This window comes from Palaemon carinicauda, chromosome 22 (genome assembly GCF_036898095.1).
Source record: "Palaemon carinicauda isolate YSFRI2023 chromosome 22, ASM3689809v2, whole genome shotgun sequence".
Lineage (NCBI taxonomy): Eukaryota > Metazoa > Arthropoda > Malacostraca > Decapoda > Palaemonidae > Palaemon > Palaemon carinicauda.
In genome coordinates this window covers 15,898,544-15,921,092 of record NC_090746.1, presented here as the reverse complement: position 1 = coordinate 15,921,092, position 22,549 = coordinate 15,898,544, and the positions used below count along the sequence as shown (strand labels likewise).

Below are 22,549 nucleotides of genomic sequence, written 5' to 3'. Positions count from 1 at the left end.
TGATCACCGGGTAAGTATATTCAAAAATTTATTTTACTAATGAAAATAACATAATTGCTAAGCTACAACCATAGTTGGAAAAGCAGGATACAAGTCCAGGGGCTTATATAAAGTAGAAATTTATGAAATGGAGGTGAAGATATACTGTACATTTTATCAATGATTTAGTACACTGTAATCTAAAGGTAAAATAATTTATATTCCTCCATATTTTTTCTCTAATAGCAATAATGTATTTATATCAGAAACTTAAAGGTTATCGCAGAAATTAGTGCCTGAGATTAGAAATTAAACATAGTTTACTTACTTAACCACAGCCACCCATGTCATCTCTTTGGGTACTGGAAGTGGTACAGTATTGAGATAAAGGAAAGGAATTATAAGTAATCTTATACACCTACCTTTATATGTAAAAATATGTCGAGATATGATCAGTAAATGGGGCAGGGAAGGTTGAGTACAGTACTTGATAAAGCTTCAACTTATTACTGTACTTGGATGTATGTTCTGGTCTTTGAACATTCATGATTTATTTGACAGTTGTAATAGATTTTAATGTCCATCTTATTAATGCACAGTCTGTTATAATAAATAACTAAAATTTTTCCCACAAGAATAGAAACCTTTGCCCATTGTATGGATATACCTTGGTAACAAAGTAATTGATTGGAAGTTCGAGGTTGAGGGGCCGATTGTTGCAACCCAAGCAATCGACTTGTCAACTCACTTTTCTTTCAGCTGCTGTGCCTTTGTAGTCACAGACATTGGATTTGTTATAAAGATTATAACACACAACACTTGCTTTGATAGTTGTTGGGTGTTTCAGGGATACTAGAATTATGATAGTTTTTTGGTGTTTCAGGGGTACTAGAATTTTGATAGTTTTTTGGTGTTCAGGGATACTAGAATTTTGATAGTTTTTTAGGGTTTCAGGGGTACTAGAATTTTGAAAGTTGGTTGGTGTTTCATGGATAATAGAATTTTGAAAGTTGTTTGCTGTTTTAGGGATACTAGAACAATCTTAGCATTTTTGTGTGGTTTTTCTTGCTTTAAGCAACATTGTTGTTTTGTGTAAGTCTTAAGTTCACAGTTATATTTATTTTTAACTAATGTCTTTCCTGAAATACTTTGCTACAGAAATATTATCTAAGACTATTGATTTTTTATTTTTAGATTTTACTGCTATAATTATTAAAGTTGTCTATACACTACTGGTACTTAACTCTGTAAACAAAGCACAACCCTTTCATCCTTGTTTTACCAAGCCCAGAGGAATAGCTAGAATCCATTGGGGAAGGCAATCTCCTCGTGCAGCTGCCACGAGTAGGGCGAAGCCTAGCAACCTGGTGGCAAGGTGGCAGTACCATGGGGCAGAGGACTACAGTGAATGTCCTCAGATAGTGATTCCGCCTCCCGTTCACTTTCGTCCTCCCCTTACTCAGACTCTGACGTCAAAGTTGTAGTTATACCATCTGAATTTTCAATATTTAACTTAGCCGGTGATTATATAGCTGCAACTCTGTTGCCCGACAGACAACTCTACGGTAAAAACTCGCCAGCGATCGCTACACAGGTTGGGGTGTGCCCAACAGCGCCATCTGTCGTTCAGATACCCAGTACTCAGTGTAAACAAAGACTCAATTTTTTCTCTCTGTCGAGCTATCGACAAGACGTACTTACTCGCTGTTGCTAAACTGGAGTTTTTTCACAACTAATTGGTGAAGTACTTTATTCTAGTTTTGAGCTTTCGCTATGCAGGTGTTTTATCTTCATCTTAAATCTTGAACTCGTTTTGGATAGATTTAATTATGGTGACAAAGAGAGTATGGACTTTCTTTCACTTTTAAATGGCCGACCCTTCCCTTAGACAGAAGTGTGTTTAGGCTTTTAGTAATTATCTTATCACGTTATAGATTTTCCTCTATATATTTTATATCTCTCCGCCTTTATTAGGCCTCTTCGATTAACTTTCCATTTATTATAAACATATAAAAATAAATTTTAATGTTTTGTTTATATAGACCTTTCCTGAGAGTAGGCGGTCCTAACTTGGAAACCGAAGTTAATCAACGTTGAGCCCTTTATATCGTAATTAGCTTTTAAAGGATTTAAAACTTTTTAAATGTAATATTTTATGAAAGAATTTCTTTGATAGTCTTCGTACTGTTTTCAAAGATGAACTAACGTTTTGTTTATTTATGCTACGCAGTTGTTGACGTTCAGGACGTTCAACATGCGCTCTATCGTTACGATAGAGAGAGAGTGTATCACGGTTTCACTTTGCAGTAAGAGTAAATCGATTCTGACGTTTTGTTCATTCTTTCTTAGCTTAAATGTTTTAAATTCTATTTTAAAGGAACTTTTTATTTGAAAAACCTTTCAGTTTTTTCCTTTAGTCAAATAACATGTTTTTTTTGACGAGATATAATTGGGCTCTTCTCTTAGGTGCGAAATCAAGAGAGAAAGAGAGAGAGATAGAGACGGAGGGAAAGAGAGGAGAGAAAACGTTCCGTTCAAGCGGGTAACGTTGTTCTCAAGTTACTCTCGTCCCTAGTCGCTGTACGGGGAGGAAGGATAAAACGTTTTTAGTTTTTTATTCTCGTCCCCAGGCTATGTGCGGTGAGAGATTGAAAACGTAGTTATATGAACTAGTGTTTAGTCTCTTTCCCAGCCACTGATTTTTTTATCTTAAAATATGTTTTCTGTTTTTTGCTGGTATTAATGAGCTTGCATTATACGACTGATTTCGCAATTACTACCTTTTAATGAAGGGTAGAATTGCGTGTTTCAGGTAGAAATCAGTAAAAGTTTCGATTTCAGTGAAATAAGTGCAAAACAGAAAATCGAAGTGATAAAGTGATATGCGCAAAGTGTTACAGTGTTGCGTCCGAGGGTTCGTCTGTTCGTGCCTGTCGTTCACCTAGTCCGGGACCTCTGCATGCTCCCAAGCCCAGGGGAGAAGTAATGTCAAACGACTTATGGGTTCGAGAGGCCTTGATCAACGAACAGACGTTTTCCCTCTATGGTATCGGGTGTATCTTACCAAGATCTCCCCTACCATAAGACGAGAGAGACGTTGTTTCTCCTCGTCATCCGAAGGCTTTTCGCATAAGAAACCTGTCACAAGGTTTCGAAGCCCTTAAGCGAAAGTCAGTCCTTTCAGGACAGGTCCAGCGTCCTGGTTACAACCATTAGGACAGCTCTGACCCTATGCAGTCATCGGATAACTGCTCGCCGCCTAACAAAAGCGTAACACAGACTCCGAGAGTCTTTTTTTTGTTGGCAAAGTGTTGCGGTCACAGACGTTACCCTCGTCTCTTACCACAACCATTTCCGTTGATCCTTAATGGGTTGTATGGCAAGACATGCAGTATATGCTTGCCTCCCTTATGGAAGACTATTCTGCCGATTAGTCCGTTGAGTCTAGCCGTTTATCTCATCGATATCCTGGCTTTCAGCCAACCTAACGTTCCTTTGTGCTTACTGTTGACGTTGGCGTAGCTTAGTCACGTCAGTCAGGTTGTTTAGAACCACACTCGATGCGGTCTCGTGTGGTTTTTCAGCCGCATTGGGACGTTAGGCCACTTGCTGATGCTCCTGTTGACGTTCAAGACGTTCACTAACAATCGGAGTTGACTTGTTTTGACGCTGTGCGTCAACCTCCGCATTCTAGAGTTGTTTTGACTGCTCAGTCTAGGCAGTCAAAGCAGTCTCGAGTGGACGCTGTGCGTCCTCACGCACCTGTTGTGGTTGACAGTTCAGTTGTTGACAGTTCACAGACTGTCAAGCAGTTACATGACGTTGCGTTCTGGTCCGCTACTAATGCACCAATGAGTGTGGACTCTGCTTGTAAAGCATTGCCACCACGGTAGGTCTCTCCCTTGCTTGAGACTCAGCTTTTATCGGACAAGGTTCCTGTAGATGAGGAAGTTGCTGTTCCCCCTCCTACTGATATTCCCTTGAGGACTCTGTCAGATGGAGAGGAGCCTAAAGCTGCTTAGCCTCCTATGGACTTTAATTAAATCATGATGATTTTTTTTAAGGATCTTTGTCCGGATCTTTTTGTAACTGCTGCTCCTCGTTCGCCTAAACGTCAGAGCTTACACTAGGCCTAGCTACTTCGAAGCCGTTGTTTTTAAGCTAGTGCTCTCTCGCTCTCCTAGAGAGCTTTACGTTGGCTAGGCGACTGGTTTTTCACCAGGAGGAGTTTGGGGGATACAGCCTTTGCTTTCCCTTCTTTTAAACTGGTTTATAGAGCGAGAGTCTGATATGACACGAGAGAAGTTCTCGGCTTGGGAGTTCATGCCTCTGCCCAGATAGACTTCTCAATTCTCGTAGACTCTCCCTGGCGCCTGGCCAGGAGACGCTCCAAGTTGTTTACAGGTCAACTTCACAGCTGTTTTCGAGCCTTTGAAGTTTTGCTGTACAATTATGTCATGCATAACAAGGCTTTCAGGGATGGTAAGCGGTACCGCCTCAGTCGCTAACCCCGTCTGTAGCCACACCTGCTCCCGTAGACCCTAAATGGGCTTTGCTGCAAGACATGCAGTCCAAGCTTGCGTCCTTGATAGAGGACTTTAATGCGGAGAAGGTTGCTACCGAACCTTCTGGCCAACAACCTTCCAACCGGTCGGTTGTGCGCCCTGTTGACGCTGAGGTAACCTACTCGCGTCTGCTAGTTGAGGTGGTTCCTCCACCGATGCGACCCAGTGTGGGTTGCCAGCCGCACGTTGACGTTAAGCGACGCTCGGAGGTGGTTGTTGACGTTCAGGACGTTCAACAACCAGCAGAGGTGACTTGTTTTGACGCAGTGCGTCAACCTCAGCAACCCGGTAGGGTGTTGACTGCACAACCCAGACGGTCTAGACAGTCTCGGGTTGACGCTGTGCTTCCTCGCGCACCCATGGTTGTTGACAGTTCACAGACTGTGCAGCAGTTCCATGATGTTGCGTCCGGCTCCGTCACGCATCCACCAGTGCGACCGGACTCAGCGAGCCAGACGTTGCCCACTCCGTTGCCGTTTCCTCATCAGTTTTCGGATGAGGAACCCTCTGATGAGGACGTTGCTGAACAACAAGACGATCAGCCCCCAGAATAGATCAAGCCCTGCTATCCATCCAGAAGATGCTGAAGAAGGAACGCTGCTCAGTCAGGCTGTGGATGAGTCTGGTAGGGACGCTGTCATCCGTGGAACAATTTGTGTCACTAGGAAGACTACACCTCCGTCCTCTTCAATACCATCTAGCTTTTCACTGGAAAAAGGACAAGACGCTAGAAGCGGTCTCGATCCCGGTTTCCGAAAAGATAAAGTCTTGTCTGACTTGGTGGAAGGACAATATCAACCTAAGAGAGGGTCTTCCCCTGGCTGTTCAGACTCCCAACCACGTTCTCTTCTCGGACGCATCGGACGTGGGCTGGGGCGCGACACTAGACGGTTGGGAATGCTCAGGACTGTGGAACTCGAGTCAGAGGAGCATGCATATCAACTGCAAGGAGCTGTTGGCAGTACATCTGGCCTTGAAAAGCTTCAAGTCTCTCCTTCGAGGCAAAGTGGTGGAAGTTAACTCGGACATCACCACGGCCTTGGCGTACATCTCCAAACAAGGAGGTACCCACTCACTGACGTTGTACGAGATCGCAAGGGACCTGCTCATCTGGTCAAAAGGTCAAGACATCTCCCTAGTAACGAGGTTCATCCAAGGCGACTTGAACGTCATAGCAGATTGTCTCAGTCGGAAAGGGCAAGTAATTCCAACCGAATGGACCCTCCACAAGGATGTGTGCAAGAGACTTTGGGCCACTTGGGGTAAAACCATCCATAGATCTCTTTGCAACCTCGCTGACCAAGAGGCTTCCAATCTATTGCTCTCCAGTCCCGGACCCAGCAGCAATACATATAGATGCTTTCCTCCTAGATTGGTCACATCTGGATCTCTACGCATTCCCACCGTTCAAGATTGTCAACAAGGTACTGCAGAAGTTCGCCTCTCACGAAGGGACAAGGTTGACGTTAGTTGCTTCCCTCTGGCCCGCGAGAGAATGGTTCACCGAGATACTTCGATGGTTAGTAGACGTTCCCAGTAGTCTTCCTCTAAGGGTAGACCTTCTACGTCAGCCGCACGTAAAGAAGGTACTCCAAAGCCTCCACGCTCTTCGTCTGACTGCCTTCAGACTATCGAAAGACTCTCGAGAGCTAGAGGCTTTTCGAAGGAAGCAGCCAGTGCGATTGCTAGAGCAAGGAGAGCTTCTTCCATTAGAGTCTACCAATCGAAGTGGGAAGTCTTCCGAGACTGGTGCAAGTCAGTTTCTGTATCCTCGACCAGTACCTCTGTAGCTCAAATAGCTGTTTTTCTCTTATACCTGAGAAAAGGACGATCCCTTTCAGCTCCCACTATCAAGGGCTACAGAAGCATGTTGGCATCGGTCTTCCGGCATAGAGGCTTAGATCTTTCCAAACATAAAGATCTGCAAGACCTCCTTAAGTCTTTTGAGACCACCAAGGAGCGTCGTTTGGCTACCCCTGGATGGAATTTAGACGTGGTACTAAGATTCTTCATGTCAGACAGGTTGGAGCCGTTACAATCAGCCTCCCTGAAAGATCTCACTCTTAAGACTCTTTTCCTGGTATGCTTAGCCTCGGCTAAAAGAGTCAGTGAGATTCATGCTTTCAGCAAGAACATAGGATTTTCGTCAGAAAAAGCCACTTGTTCGCTACAACTTGGTTTTCTAGCCAAAAATGAGCTGCCTTCTCGGCCTTGGCCTAAATCTTTCGATATCCCCAGCTTATCGGAGATCGTAGGCAATGAACTAGAAAGAGTCTTATGCCCTGTTAGAGCTCTTAAGTTCTATTTAAAGCGTACTAAACCTTTACAAGGCCAATCTGAAGCTTTATGGTGTTCAGTTAAGAAACCATCCTTGCCTTTGTCAAAGAATGCTTGGTCAGACTTTATCAGATTGTTAATACGAGAAGCTCATTCACATCTGAGTGAGGAAGACCGAACTTTGCTTAAGGTGAAGACGCACGAAGTTAGAGCTGTAACAACTTCCGTGGCCTTTAAGCAAAATATATCTCTGCAAAGTATAATGGACGCAACCTATTGGAGAAGCAAGTCAGTGTTCGCGTCATTTTACTTGAAAGATGTCCAGTCTCTTTACAAGAACTGCTACACACTGGGACCATTCGTAGCAGCGAGTGCAGTAGTGGGTGAGGGCTCAACCACTACAATTCCCTAATTCCATACCCTTTTAATCTTTCTCTTGAAATGTTTTTATTGTTGTTTTTTGGGTTGTCCGGAAGGCTAAGAAGCCTTTCGCATCCTGGTTGATTTGGCGGGTGGTCAAAGTCATTTCTTGAGAGCGCCTAGATTAGGGGTTTTGATGAGGTCCTGTTGTAGGGGTTGCAACCCTTGATACTTCAGATCCTAGGGGTCGATCAGCATCCTAAGAGGATCGCGAGGCTCCGTAAGGAAGACGTACTTAAAAGGCAGAGTAATTGTTCAAGTCGACTTCCTTACCAGGTACCTATTTATTTTGTTTTTGTTATTTTGATAACTTCTAAAATGAAATAAAAACTCTTAGCTCATAAAAGTGTAAACATATATTGCTGGTCTCTACCCACCCCCCTGGGTGTGAATCAGCTATATAATCACCGGCTAAGTTAAATATTGAAAAATGTTATTTTGATAATGAAATAAATTTTTGAATATACTTACCCGGTGATTATAAATTAAAGGACCCTCCCTTCCTCCCCAATAGAGATGCAGTGGGACGAGGAGAAAATTGAGTCTTTGTTTACATTGAGTACTGGGTATCTGGACGACAGATGGCGCTGTTGGGCACACCCGCAACCTGTGTAGCGATCGCTGGCGAGTTTTTACCGTAGAGTTGTCTGTCGGGCAACAGAGTTGCAGCTATATAATCACCGGGTAAGTATATTCAAAAATTTATTTTATTATCAAAATAACATTTTTCTGAAAAAAGCTGATTCTTCAGGCAGTAGTACAAAAGATGAAGGAAAAGGCCACACTATAAGTAATCCTGGATGGATCTCCAGGTTTCTACAGTTGACTATTCCTAGTGGAGAAATCAACTGGAGGCTGGAACCCAGTAATTGACCTCTCAGCCTTAAACGAGTTAGTGCTACAAGTTCCTTTCAAGATGGACACAGCAAACACCGTAAAATTTGCTAAATGGAAGAATTATTGTATGCTCTCTCTGGACCTGAGAGATGCATATTTTCAGAGCCTAGTTGATCAGTCATTAAGAAAATTCCCCCACTGATCCTCCCATTCTCCCTGAGGCAATTCCTTTGATATCAAGAAAAACTTTTCTCCTTTTGCCACAAAATAGGAATCATGGTAAATCTGGAGAAGTCCAGCCTCACGCCCAAGCAGAAGACATGAAAAAAAGGAAGATTCTTTTCATGTGCCGATCGTGTTACAACCATCTGCCAATAATTCATTGGCAGCAGTTACTGGGTTATCTGTCATCATCAGAGAAGCTCTTCCTTCACGTATATCAGTGGTCACTTCAGTGGTATCTGAAAAGACACTGGTCACCAAGATGTGACCCACCACATCAATTAGTTCCTGTGGAACTGGAGGCGAGGTTTGATCTAGATTGACGACTGAGAGATGAGACTTTCCTGAAGGAACTCCTTTGGAGTGTCCTTCTCCAGATTTATTTCTTAATTTGGATGCATCAAAAGAATGTTGCGAGCACTTATCTAAGGTAACAATTTGTCAGAGGTCGTTGGTCACAAGAGAAGAAGAGCCTATATACCAATATTCTGAAACTGAAAGCACCTTTCTTGGTACTAAAGTCATTCCAACACGACCAGTCTGGGTACTCTGTATCTTAGATCAGTGACAACACTACTGTAGTGACATATGTCAATAAGCAAGAAGGTACTGTTTCATAACACTTCTGTGAGCTGGCAATGCAGGCTGATGAGTGGGCACTGAACAACTCAGTTGAGCTGTCTGCGAGATTCATTCCCAGCAAAAGGAATGTGATTGCTCTCTTGACACTTTTAAGTTGACAGGGGTAAGCGGTCGAATCAGGGAGGTCCTTTCATCCTCAAGTGGCGAGGAGCCTCTTGACTTTTGGGATTTCCGAACGATTGACCTCATTGTAATGAGAGTCGGCAAGAAGCTCCTGATTCACTGCTCACCAATTTTGGATCAGGCTACAGCTTTAGAGGACACATTTCAACATTCGTGGTACAATTTAGATGTCTGCTTTTTCGTCATGTTACCTGATTCAAAGGATGCTGTCCGCCGCAAACCTCAAGATAATGTTGGTAGCCCCAAAGTGGCCTCAAGTAGAATGGTACCCAGACCTTCTAATGCTGCTGACTTGGGTTTCGATCGGCGTCAATGACCTTCGATGTCAGGATGCCAGAAAACCTCCTATCATTTGGCCCAACTTGCCACTCAGCCCTTCGTGCAGAGGCACCACAACTCATTGACATCCCTGGCAATTCATGGGGGGAGGCTATCCCGTATCTCATCTGAATGAAAGGCTTTTTGCAAGGCACTGTGCACGAGATGTCTGGAATACCTTAGAAAATCTTCCACAGTAGTCTACCAATGGGCTATTTTCTGTGATTGGTGCCATAGAAAGGGTACTTTTCTCAGATCCTCTATCTAACTGATTGTAGACTTGTGTTTTTGCATAGAGAGAAGCACCTTTTAGTTTTAGTGGTGACAGGCTATCACTCAGCCTTGAGCAAAGTTTTCATACTGAGAGGCGTAGACCTGTCTTTGTCTTGGGAGTTAGCAATGCTTTTGAAGGGTTTTGAGTAGTCCTTCCCTCCAAGAGAACTCAGAAGTCTGGTTTGGAACATGACAAAGAGTTCTGAGACCACTGAAAAGGTCCCCGCTTCAAACTTTCAATATAATCAAATGACAAGGTGTAACTCTCAAGAGAGTCGTCTTAGCCCTGGGTTCTACAAAAAGTAGGAGAACTGCACAACTTATCGTATCTACTTGATTATTCCGAGGGATGGGGAAATGTTGCTTTCCTTCATTCCAGAGTTTGTGGCAAAATCTTAGTATCTGGCCTTAAAGGATAACAGATTTGAATTTCCTCCATCTCCTCTCTTAGGGAACCAACTGACAATCCAGAAGATTTACTTCTTTGCCCAGTGAGGGCACTAAGACACTACCTGAAGTGGAAGCAACCCTTCAGACTATGACTACAGAACCTTTTTATCATTTTGGTAGGATAAAAAAGATAAAAAACACAGAGATGATTAACAGAGCACATACCCAGGCAGCAAGTGAGCTGGAGGAACCCAACACTAGCTCGTGAACATGAGGTCAGAGGTGTAGGTGCACTACAGTAGCCTTTAGAAAGAAACTTTCAAAGGGCCAAATCTTGAAGGCTGGAGAGAGCAGACAACTTTCAAGCCCACAATTTATGGGAATGCACTCGCAAGTCATTCGATATGTTATCTTTCGAACCTGTTGTAGCAGCTTAGCAGGTGGTGTGGCATACCTAGCTCCCTAATAGGACAAGAAGAATCTCGTCAAAGATAATGCTTGCAACATTATGGTCTTGGATGAGAGTAAGAATGTCTGGCCTTTTTTTACTTTTCTTCTTCTCCTTCCTTGGAGTGCAGTAGTTGAACCATTATGTATGCTGCTGGATCAGACATTGATGCAGGTAAGCTATATACTGAGTTACTATTCTATTTTAGATTAAGATAGAGGTGTTTTTCCCCCATTCTCCAGACAAGGGGAGGATGGATTATAAGGTAAAAACCATCCCTTACGTTGAAAATAATATACCCCTTGGGGATATAGGTTCCTCCTTGACTGTCTACAATAGGAACCTAGCCCTATCATCTGATTTACTGGTAATTGGAGATAGATTGAAATCAACTCTTTCTCTTATTAGCGTCTGAGGTTATGATATCCCGAGGTTTTAATCCAGCCAGTTCAGTTACAGGGACTTCCTCCCACCTAAGGATAAATCTCCTCTAAAGGACGAGGGTTTGTATCTGTGTAAAAACAAATCAAATTTTGAAAGTAATTTGTATTTTTCCTAGTTATACAAACGAGTAAATTAAGTTATACATCCCACCTCATCCACCCTGCAAGCTCTAGGTGAAGGTCAAAGTAGCTACTCAGTGACCTGGAGCCAGCAACTACTGACATCTGATTGAGAAATTTTAACAGCCGCATTCCAGCTTCGCTGAAATCATACTCCCTATTTAAAGACACGGGTTTGTATAGTTAGGAAAATTATAAATCACTCAAAGTATGGGTATTATTACCATAATTTCTAAAGTTAGTGTATGGTTTCTCTTACATTTAATTGTATATCTTTATGAGCTAATATTGAAGAAAATTTCATTTTACAGGTGTGTTATCTGTATGATAGATTTCACAGTTGGTGATAGAGTGCGATATTTGCCTTGCATGCATACTTATCACACGGAGTGTATTGATGACTGGCTGATGAGAAGCTTTACTTGCCCTTCATGTCTGGAACCTGTAGATGCAGCTCTTCTAAATACGTATGGAACTAGTTAGCAATTTGTATCAGTAGGGTGGGTTTCCTTTGAGTTTGTTACCATTTCTTCTAAGATGGTTCACTCCTGTGAATTTTAAAAGGATGCCAATTCTGGTTTTTCCGCTATTAGATTAAAAGGGCGTTTTCTCGTACCAACTGACCTATGGATAATAAATAGGAGTCAGAACTCAATTCAGACATTAGCTATCAAAGTTATATTATTGTGTCTTATTAATTTGATTCAGTTTGCTAGCATTGTTCTTTTATTGAATTTGAATTCAAGTTTTCCGTGATGGAAATATATTGCTCTATGTTTTAGTCTTGAATTTTAATTATCAGTTATGAATTTCAAGTAAGGAATGTTGCAAGCATTTTTTGGACTATGACACTTAGTATTGTCATGAATTCAAGGTGTTTTGTTAGTGCAGAGGCCCTTTTCTTGTAATCTTATTTTTTCACAAAAATTAAGTGTTAGGAAGATTTTGGTACTGTTATGGATTCTTGGTTATTCTTTCCATATAGTTCCTATTTTATGATACAGACTTAAAGAATTTTTATTGGTTTGTGTGAAAGGAAGATCCAACAAAAAAATTATTTTCTTGTGAATGTGTAGATATTTTGTTTCAACTCGTGAAGATCTATTTATTTTATGGTAGTTTAAGGGTAGTGTTTGCATTGAAATTACCTTAGTAATAACAAAGTTGTTCTGGGGATTAATCAAGAAAACTGAAAGGTCTTAACTTATGAAATTCATTAGAATTCAAAGTTGTAGTTCATTATTAATTTGCACATTATACTGCAACTGATGGGAGTAGAAAATAATGCTGAGACCCTTTCTTGTTGAGGATTTTTATACTTTATTTATATCCTTGTTTATGTATGAGATTTACTTTCATATATAAATCATTGTCTGCGTAGTTTAAGTTGAATGTGCTGTAGTATTTTTACTGGCAAATTTTTTTCTATCTTAAAAAGCCGTAATGTCATGCCTTTTTCTTTTTTACAAGAGCCTACTTAAGATTTTCAGAGAAATTCCTTCTTCATTTATGTCAATACAGTATACCATAAACCTATGTGACCCATATTGGGGCTCTTGGATTTGCATTGATGTAGGTCGTGTCAAGTGCTGAGTTGTTATGGTAGCCCTCAAGAAAATTGTTACTCGTGCATGATAAAATAGGGGATTGCTATTCGTGGTTTTTAAGTCAGGACTACAGTATTGGTAAAACGTCATTCACCGACATATATGCTTTAACTATAAATTATAGTGAATGCTAATTAGTTTTTTATAATTGTAATGGTATCCACTTTATAAAGGCAAGGTTGTCAGTTAAGAAAAGACCAGAAAGTCATTTTTACTTGAACATTTTCAAATGTGAATTAGAGGAAAAGAGCTGTTAAGAATTAATTTCACAATACTTGAAGCCTATTTCTACTCCATGCGGCTATAATGCAAGATTTATATTTCGGGTTTTATATTTTTACACAGAATCTCTATATATAAAGCAAGGAAGTAATATATTGAATATATTTTGGTCCCTGATAACTAAGGGACGTATATTTTTTCTCCAATAAATAGTCTCTTTGCTTATTGAAGCTTTTCTGGGGTAATTGTTGGAAATAAATTTTAGTCAAGAAATTATCACCTAAAATCTCCATACCCTGCCCTTCTGCCAACTAGCCAAACATCTCGGCCCACACCACATATTTTGTACAGTAATTAATAGGAAGTTAACTAAGCAAGGTTATTGTATGCAGTCTCTGGAAGTGAATAATAACTAGAAATGAATTTAGTTAAAACACTTGGTATTCAAGAATTATTCAGTTATACAGTACCTGTACTGCATTGCATCCATTTCTTCCCAAAGGGCCATGGTAGTTCACTTGGGTCAGCCAAGATGTTGACCTGTGTGATTGTTCGCCAAGAAGAAAAAGTTACGTTCTTAGTTCAGGGATTGGTATATAAATCAGGAAATGAAGGAATACAAATAGATAATATTCATATTAGAAAGAGAAGGAGAGAGAAGCCTGAAGTTGTTTGGCAGTATATTGTGAAATATTTTCTGGTTAATATCAATACTGTACTCTCACTCTATTGGTTACTATTCAGCTGCATACCAGTTATTTTGTTAAGTAAGCATATAGAATATTCTTCACTGAATTTGATAGTTTTGACTAGTAAAGTCATTCTTGATATCAGGATTAACTGCAGTTGAATGCATGAAGCTCAGTTTTTATTGTTTGTATTTGACAATAAGTTTTATTATTTCCATCAATGTACTACTCCAATTTTCATGATTTACTGCTATTTTATCAACATACTTTCTGTACCCCTGTAAAATCTATTTTATTTTCTTTAAATTTCATGAGCAACTCTAAATAAAGGTATTATACTACCTGATCAAGAGAAAGAACCAGATTAGTGTATCTCTGTATTAAAAGGAGACCACCGATAAAGTTTTAACAAATGGAGAAACTCTGGGTTTCAGAAAGATATGAATATTTTGAATGCATATCAATTCATAAGATGTATTTATCAACATGCAGTGTGAACTTGTAAAAAATTCTAAAATTATTGACATCCTATGGAGTTTATCAAGGTCTTTTTGTCTTGTCGAAAAAGAGGAAAATCTCCCTTATAGTATTGAAATGTTTAGTTAGCCTTTAAATAAATTTTGAATAACTTAGTTTATATAAATACTCTCAGATGTAAGGGTAAAGAAATTCCTGAGAACAGATCTTTAAGAAATAATTTGATATGTAGGCAAGCAGTTGAAAAGAGATTAAAGAGATTTGAAATAATGTGCTTGACACTACTAAAGAAGAGAAATTTGTGTTATTCCAGTTTAAAAGCAAGAAAGTTAATTCTTTTGACAGACCATTGTCTCCACAGCATTTAGCACATTTTTCTAATGAAATTCAAACAAATTTGTAGTTTATTGCATTTTTAAAAATTGAGACCTCTGTATGTGATGTACATTATGGAAGGATTTTGGATAGTTAACTGTACATGTATTATATGAGGTTATTTATAAGGATATTTCATGCATATAAATATATGATGACCAGAAGGGAAGGTTATTAAGCAATTTTGATTCTACTAAATGAGAAAGATCACCCATATACATATGAGAATTTGAAAGAATCAAATTTTTAGTTTAGATTTTAGATGCTGTAATTCTTCGTCGTGTTATTTCATTTCTCAGTATTTTCTTTCTTTTACACATTTTACTGCTTTCAACCTACTCTATGTATGGTATATGCATCTTATCTTTAAATTCAATTTATCTCCAAAATGATAAATGGAATTATTGAAGTGGAGCCATAGGAAATTGTGGTTATCAGTAGTTCTTGGATGACTGCAGATTTGATTTGTGCGGAACTTAAAAGGCAGCTTGTACATTATTTTTCCACATTTCAGTAATGGAGTAGCAGAAAATGGTTATATTAGTTATTTTTTTAAATAAGCCTTGTGATGGTCAAAGTTTCATATTATTCAAGAAATATACTTTAGGAAAACAAATTATCATATTTTTGTTTATACAACTAGTAAATTTTATGAAGCTTTAAATTTGTATCTTATTAAGTACAGTAGTATTAGATATAAAAAGTAATATTGTATAGAGCCTTATAGTTTCCTTAGAAAGTATTATATCTTATTATTGGGCTAGAAATCTGGCGTTTTAAGTTCACTGGCTGTCACTGACTTTTTTTCTTACAGGTGCTTAATGTTTCTACTGTTGAAATAGAAACAAACCCTAAATAAGGATATTTTATTGTTTAAAATGAAGTTTTAGTTTAAAATTAAGTTTTTCTTTCATGCTTTATCATGGCAAGGACATATGTCGAGGTTATTCCAGAGAAATCCTAAATTGATTTATCTAGTACAATATACTGTAAATCTTGGTGACTAATGTTAGCGATCTGGATTTTGCTACGATGCAGGTCATGTCTTAGGGAATTTTGGTAACCTTCAGTATCCTCATTACCTTTGCATAATAAATTTGTGATTAGTATCTGAATACAGTGGGTTATGTGGTTTAATATTAAAACAATACTTTTTTATTTTATATACTGTAGTTAGAATTTTTGCACTCTGTAAGGGTGAGAATTTCTGTTAATAAAGCTGCAATATTTTCATCCAAGAAGCCAGTCAAGTGGATGACTACTATTGTAGTAAAATTTTCCTGCACTTATTATAGAAAGGGGGGTGAAATTTTTTTATAACTATTACTTACTGTAATTTTTGCAACTTTAAAAAAAAAATTTTGTTAGACGACACCAAAAAAAAAAATAATTTTTTTTGTTAATAGACAAACTCTTTGGGCCATCTCTATGAAAACAATTATTGCAACTATTAACTTAACTTTTGCAATGCAACTTTTTTTAAAGAAATATCTTTTTTTGGTTTAAATGACAAACTCTTTTTGGACCACTTGTATGAAAATAATTATTGTAACTAGTTTGACTTGTTACACTATATAATTTGAATTGTAATCAACATGACCCAATACAAGAATGCAGAACAATACTGTAAATGTAGTTTTCAGCCAATTCTTTTAAAATTTAATTTTATTTAGTAATTATTATTTTTTGGGAACTATAATTTATTAAATATGGTCTAATATACAATACAGTACTGTATTTATAAATAACGGACCCATTTTAGTCATTGATATGCAATTTGAGAAGGTAATCCAATTGATCTGGGTAATCTACATTTGAACTTTAATGACACCACAGCAATCATTTGATCACGTCCGAATTGGCAACACCTGTTTGTCCAATGGTTATTTGAGGAATAACCTTCATGAACCAATTCCCGATTACAGAAGAACAGTTTTCAACCATTGATAAATTTCAAGGTTTGTAAGCAAATAATTTTTTTTTCCTCAAGAATATTCACCATTTTCTTTCCAACGATTAAGCTCTCAAGTTGTAATAATTTTGGAATAGAATTAATTATTACATTTTTAAAGGAAATATTGATTAGTAATTAAAGTTTCATAGTTAGCCCCAGGCAAGGCCCTTAAAATTCTAGAAATGTGACTCTGTAGTCTTAAAATTATTGATAACATGTTAACATGAAAGTAATTGACTTTTTAGAACAAAAATCGGATATTTTATTTATTTTTTTTCCACAAGTCTCTCTATAGTTTTATAGGTACTGACAAATTAATGTCATCAATATGCAAGGCAATTTCTTTAATATTTTTTATTACTTTACTGTTGAAACGTTTTGGGGGTATTTGAAAGTGTAATATAGCTTAAATGTGGTTTTCCATCTGGTTTGTACAGTTAATAGTGATTCTTCCTCCCAGTATAAGTTCAGTATTATATAATTGTAGAATACCTTTCCCTTCAAGAACTTTATTGCCATGCTACTTAAATCCTTTTAAGCATGGTCAGCTTGCAAAGAGGCACGGTCAAGTTGCTTTTCTCAAGTGCAATGGGAGTTGAAAAATGGAATAGTCATCAGAGATGAGTGAAGAGATTGCTATTAGCATGGATCACTTCAAGTTTGATGTAATCACCTTGAATTGTATGTACGATAGTTCATATTAAAAAGATTGTAATCCTAGTCATCATGTAAAATTTCTAAGTCCAAGATAGTCCTAAGTCAACAATTATTATGGACTTTCATATGTGAGGGTTTAGTTTTGGTAATTAATTGAAAATTTATACTGTGTTATCTTAAAGTTATTGATTGAATTTTCTATAATTTTTCTCATTGATCGTGTTCGTCCATCTGTAATATTATGTAACCACCAAAATGGGTCATAAACTTCTGGGTGCACCATTATGCTTCCAAAGTAATTTAATTCTTTAGAGGGGCATAATTCCTTGAATCTAAGTCTGTTTCTGTGTGATAATAGTGTATTGCTTCTTAAATACTGAAGGATTTTGTATAAGTTTATATAATCATGTTATGTAAAAATGTAGTATGAAGATATATATAAATATAAACATAGATTGAGTTATATAGATATGAAGGGTAATAGTTATTCCTTTAAATAAAAGTATAATAGAATTGATTTGATATAATGGCAGTAAACTATTTTATTTGGTTTTCCGGAGGTCAATATACAGTGATGAGCCAGCTTGTTTGTGAATTTTCTATACTTATCTGGTATACAGTAGTGCCAGTATGTTGAGGTGTAATATTGGCAGATAATGCCAGGGTAATTGTGTAGTCATTTTATTATTGGCTGTAGTGATAATTTTAAGACAAGAGGAGTACTGTAAAGTCTTATTTTCTGTCTCTCATGATGTACTACGTTTATTAATAAATATTTATTTTCATCTTCAACTCTATGCAGTTCTTACTTCTATTTAGTACAAAGTATGGAAGTTGAGTATGTGAAAGGAAAATGAAAAAGACAAAAATTTTAAAGGAAAGTTAGGCAGACAAGATTGGAAGGGCAAAAGAGAAAAAAGAGCACTTGTCTGCACAATTTTGCTTTTATTCTTGTACTTTTTTTCTGCTCACACACTTTAACTTATGTAATTTGCATTATTTGTCTTAGACTTTGTTTTATGTTACTATTCCCAGATTTGAAGTCTAGGTTACGTTCTTTATTTTCCCTTTATCTCTATTGAATATCCTTCTATGTAAGAAGTGTTTCGTCTTTAACTATCATAGATCTTTTAAAGTCAGTAGTATACTTTAATTACAGTATAAGTAATAAGCTGCTACAAAACCAGTGAAAGTAGTATAACCAAAAATATACTGTTGTAGCTGACATAAAATTATGTACATTTTATATATTTTTTGTCTTTAGTATAAAAACCAGGTTAATTTTTCTTAAGGTTTCTGTATTGGGTACATTAATTTTATTTCCAAGCATTTGATGACAGCTTTGAAATGAATGTGATACTTCATTTTGTTAACTATAAAAAGGCATTTCTACTAATCTCCTATGCATGTAACTTAATACAGCAGAGCATTTCATGATGATTTTGAATGGAAAGGATCTCATTTAGATAGCATTGCAGTCCAAGGAATATCCTTGTTGATTCATGATAAATATTTTTTACTATCTCAGCTGTTACTTTGAGGTGTCGACTATTTAATTTAATTTTTTTTTTTTTGTGGTGCCCAATGTTTTCCTCTGCTATTATGTTTTGGTGTTTTAAAGTAATTTCTATGGATGTGCAAGATACGGCAGGTTGAAGTTTACTGAAGATTTATTTTAATGGCATTAATTTCAATAGTCTGTGAACTATTAATTTCATAGGAATAACCTAGTCGTATTGTTTTTTTATGTAGACTTTGTTTAATATTGAGTTCTTAACAAAGTGGCATTGGAGGCTTTGGATTTGATTACCATATACATTAAGACGAGCAAGAAGAGAAAGTCATATTTTAGCTAATTGTAAAGGAAATCCCTAGAGAAACAATGTGTACATATAACCTTGTGCTGCCTCTTGGAGTTTCCTTTTTCTCACAAGAAGGAATCATCTGTTGTTAGTTTTACTCTCAGAAACACAAGGTGTTAGATGCTCAGTGAGGTAGAGCTATAGATACTTAAAATATTAAGTGAAAGTAGTTCTGTTAAGAGCAACTTGTATGTGAAGTTTCAATGCAGTCATTAGTAGATATTATTAAATGTTGTGATATTTCTCCATTTTTGGTGTAGGATTCTGCAATTTATTTTCTAGTTACCTTTGCTTTTCCAGTATTCATGTTTACATGTTGGTGTGGTATCATTGTATGACATGAAAATTGTCTGAAGCATATTTTTATTACACTTTAAGTACCACTTTTAAAATGTGCTTATGAACTGCAAAGCAGCAGAATATATATTTTTTTTTTCTTTTTTTCATGAGCTACTAAGCAAAGCATTTTGATGTCATTCCTTAGAGTGGTCATACTGATAACTTTAAAATATATTTCTCCAAAGAATAGTCTTTTTATGTAACTATGTTTATAAGCCAGATCTTAGCTTTGGCAGAACAAAACAGAATAATATGCCTTAATACTGTTTTTGATTCACCATTTTTTTTTTCAAATTGTACATAATGCATGGTACTGGATAGTAGTGAGTATTAGAAATGGAATGCTTTGGACATGTATGAGAGCTTTAATTTTATAAAGGAAATAAGTGTGATAATGTATTTACTTTTGCCTATTATGTTTATGGGATTGCCAGTTCAGTATGTACTTAAAGACTGAGAAAGGGCAGCAGTCTCTGGAGCAGATGTTTCAGTTATTTGGTCTCACATCCGATGGTGATAAGTTGTAAAGAAATCTCTTTAGGTGTACAAACTTTTTTGTTGGTATACAGTTTTTGTTTTGATATTAAAGTGTGTGCATTAAAAGCAGACTTTTCATGAAGGGAAGCTACGGGAATTTTAAAGCACAATAGAATCTAAAACTGGAAATGGTGTATCAGTTGTTATTAATTAGGTCAGTGATGGTGGTTTTTCAAATGATTTGTGCAGTCTTGTGATGCAAAGCCCCTTATTTTACAACAGTAAGTTTTGTAAACAATATTTGTATTTAGTTCCGTACTGTACAATAATTTTCAGTACAGATTAATTTGGATTAGGCAGAATTTCTTCCAGGCTTAGATGAGAGAGAATAAATCATTTAACTCAAGGTTGTCTATATACTTTAATGGCATATACATAGCTGTGAATAAATTGTAAATACATGTGTAAAACTTAGTATTTTTGTGGTATATATTCCAAAAAATGGGCTTTTTTAATCTTGATTTTGTAAATTTGTCAAACATTACAATTGGGTAGGAGACAGTTGTAATCAATATCTTTAAATTAGAATGCATTGTGCAACCATTTAAAATATATCTCAGAAACATTCTATTATTTGTTTGTACAGTGACAATAATTATGTTGTCAATAGACAATTTTGTGATATAGAAGCCATATAGTCCATGGTAAATTTGATTGTATATCAGTGTAATGTATTCCAATTATACCATGCAGTTTGTGTAAATATTCCAGATGTTACCATGTTCAGACATGGAACTAAGATTGTATTATCTTAGCTTTACATTTTTGGGACTTGCATTCCACTGTTAGAAGTAACAACTTCGCTGCAACTCCTTAGGGATACAATTATATATTTAAATAGGATCATCACTAGGTATATGAAATTCATCTACATTGGCTTTTGCTTTTTTGAATAGCTAGACCACAGAAATGTTAATGACCAGCAAGAGTAATTAGATCAGGAGAGATTAAATATTCTTTCAAAAGTTATAAAAATATAGTTGAGATACTTCGATCATTACGCAAGGTGACACCGTAAATGCAACCTTTATTTTTTGTGGAAGACATGAAATTTATTCTAATAATTTGCCTCATTTCATACAAATTTTTGTGTTAGTCTTTTTGAAAATAAGTAAAATTTAGTTTATTTTATCCTGCTCAACAAACTGTCAAATTTTATATGAATTTTTAAAGTGGAAGATTTTTTGCTCATCATTGCTGTAGAAGTTCTCCTGATCTGATTATCTCTTGATTACCAGTCATTCTATTTATATAACGACTAAATTTCAAAATACTTTTGTGAAGAGAGAAGTACCTGCTTCATGATTGCAGTCTGTGGAAAATGTGTGTTTGTAACAAAGGCTGTGTGGTTTACTGGAAGATCTGTGTATGACCTTAAACACTAGAGGGCATGTATAATAAAGTAATCCCTTATCTTATGTATTGATTTTCAACCTTTATATTACCTTGTGTTTTACCAACCTGATTTTAAGGGAAAAGAATACAATGTAAATACCTATAAGTAGCTTTTCTAACTTGACCATGTTAGTATTTTCTATTGCTCCATAATATTGCCTTAAAGAATAAATACTAGCCTTCTCGTCCATCTTAAACTCCTCGTTATCATTGCTCTATATTGGTTTTGTAAAAGTGATGTGTGCATTATAGTATAATATTTTAAATCATTTGCATGTTGGGCTGATGGCATTCACTGGCACTTCACCTTACAGTAACTAATAAAACAATATTCAAATTTTGTTTTTAATGGAAAATAGATTTGTGCTAATTTTTTATGGGGATTGTTTATATACTATACTGTACATATATGTTTTGCCATTCAAGCTGATTTTAAGCATCAAATTTACTAAATTTACTAATGTCTTAAGTTGTTTTCCATAGTTTTTTCTGTGGAATTACCCTTTGTTATTTTGTCATGCCAATTTAACCTAGTTTGAAATTGTTCTGCTTTTATTTTTAACACCATTGGGCTTTTCTTGTTCAGTGTGATTTTATTTTTCTTGTTTACTACTGTCAGGCCAATTTTTTATTAGTTTAAATCTTCAATTCGGAAGGAAAAATTATATAAGTATTAGTAATCACTCTTGAATAGTGTGCTTTAATGAACTTGTGCCTAATTCCAAAATACTGTATTTGTGTATCCTTTAAAAAATGTCTATCTTCAGTGTGTATTTTGTGAACTAAGTGTAAAAGTAAGGGGTGGACAGTGGACAATCTTTCTTACTGTTCAACATTTACGAACATTTTCTCTGATGCTTACTCCTGATTCTTTTGCCGGGGTGAACCATGTTGTGGCTGTTGAGTTGCAAGCCTTCCAACGAGGCTTTGATACCTTGTTTCTCTCCTGTATGTGCATTTTTAAAAGTTAAAAAGTTCTGATTTTTCAATGCCTCGTGTTTATCTTGATGAGGAATTAACCCGTTAAGTTTTCAGTCCTGTACCCCAAGAACTTATCAAGCTGTACTGCTGCATCCTCCATCCATACCTTTTTTCAACATACGAGCCTGTTAGCTTTCTACCCCTGCCTCATTCATTGTCATGTCTTTGGATTTGGCAGTAATTTTAGTCTTCTGGAGAAGTTTTAAACGTTATAGGCGCTTTCTGAGCATAGATCTGGCAGTAATTTTAGTCTTTTGGTAGCGTTTCAAACGTTATAGATACTGTCTGAACAAGAGAACTGGCAGTAATTTTACTCTTCTCGTTGATAGATTTCCTGTAGGACGTGAATTAGTCGTTTTGGATTTCTCAAAGAGCGGGGGTATTGGTTGGTTTGGTA

The 22,549-nt window shown here is 36.8% G+C and overlaps 1 protein-coding gene across 1 annotated transcript in view; it reads left to right on the top strand.

The window, feature by feature from the left end:
* Positions 1 to 21,189, top strand: part of LOC137616337 (uncharacterized) — a 93,384-nt gene extending 72,195 nt beyond the window's left edge. The window contains exon 4 of the mRNA XM_068345987.1: positions 11,369 to 21,189. Coding sequence (XP_068202088.1) covers positions 11,369 to 11,540 — 172 coding nt within the window. The 3' untranslated portion in view covers positions 11,541 to 21,189. The remainder of the gene's footprint in view (positions 1 to 11,368) is intronic.
* The last annotated feature ends 1,360 nt before the right edge of the window (positions 21,190 to 22,549 follow it).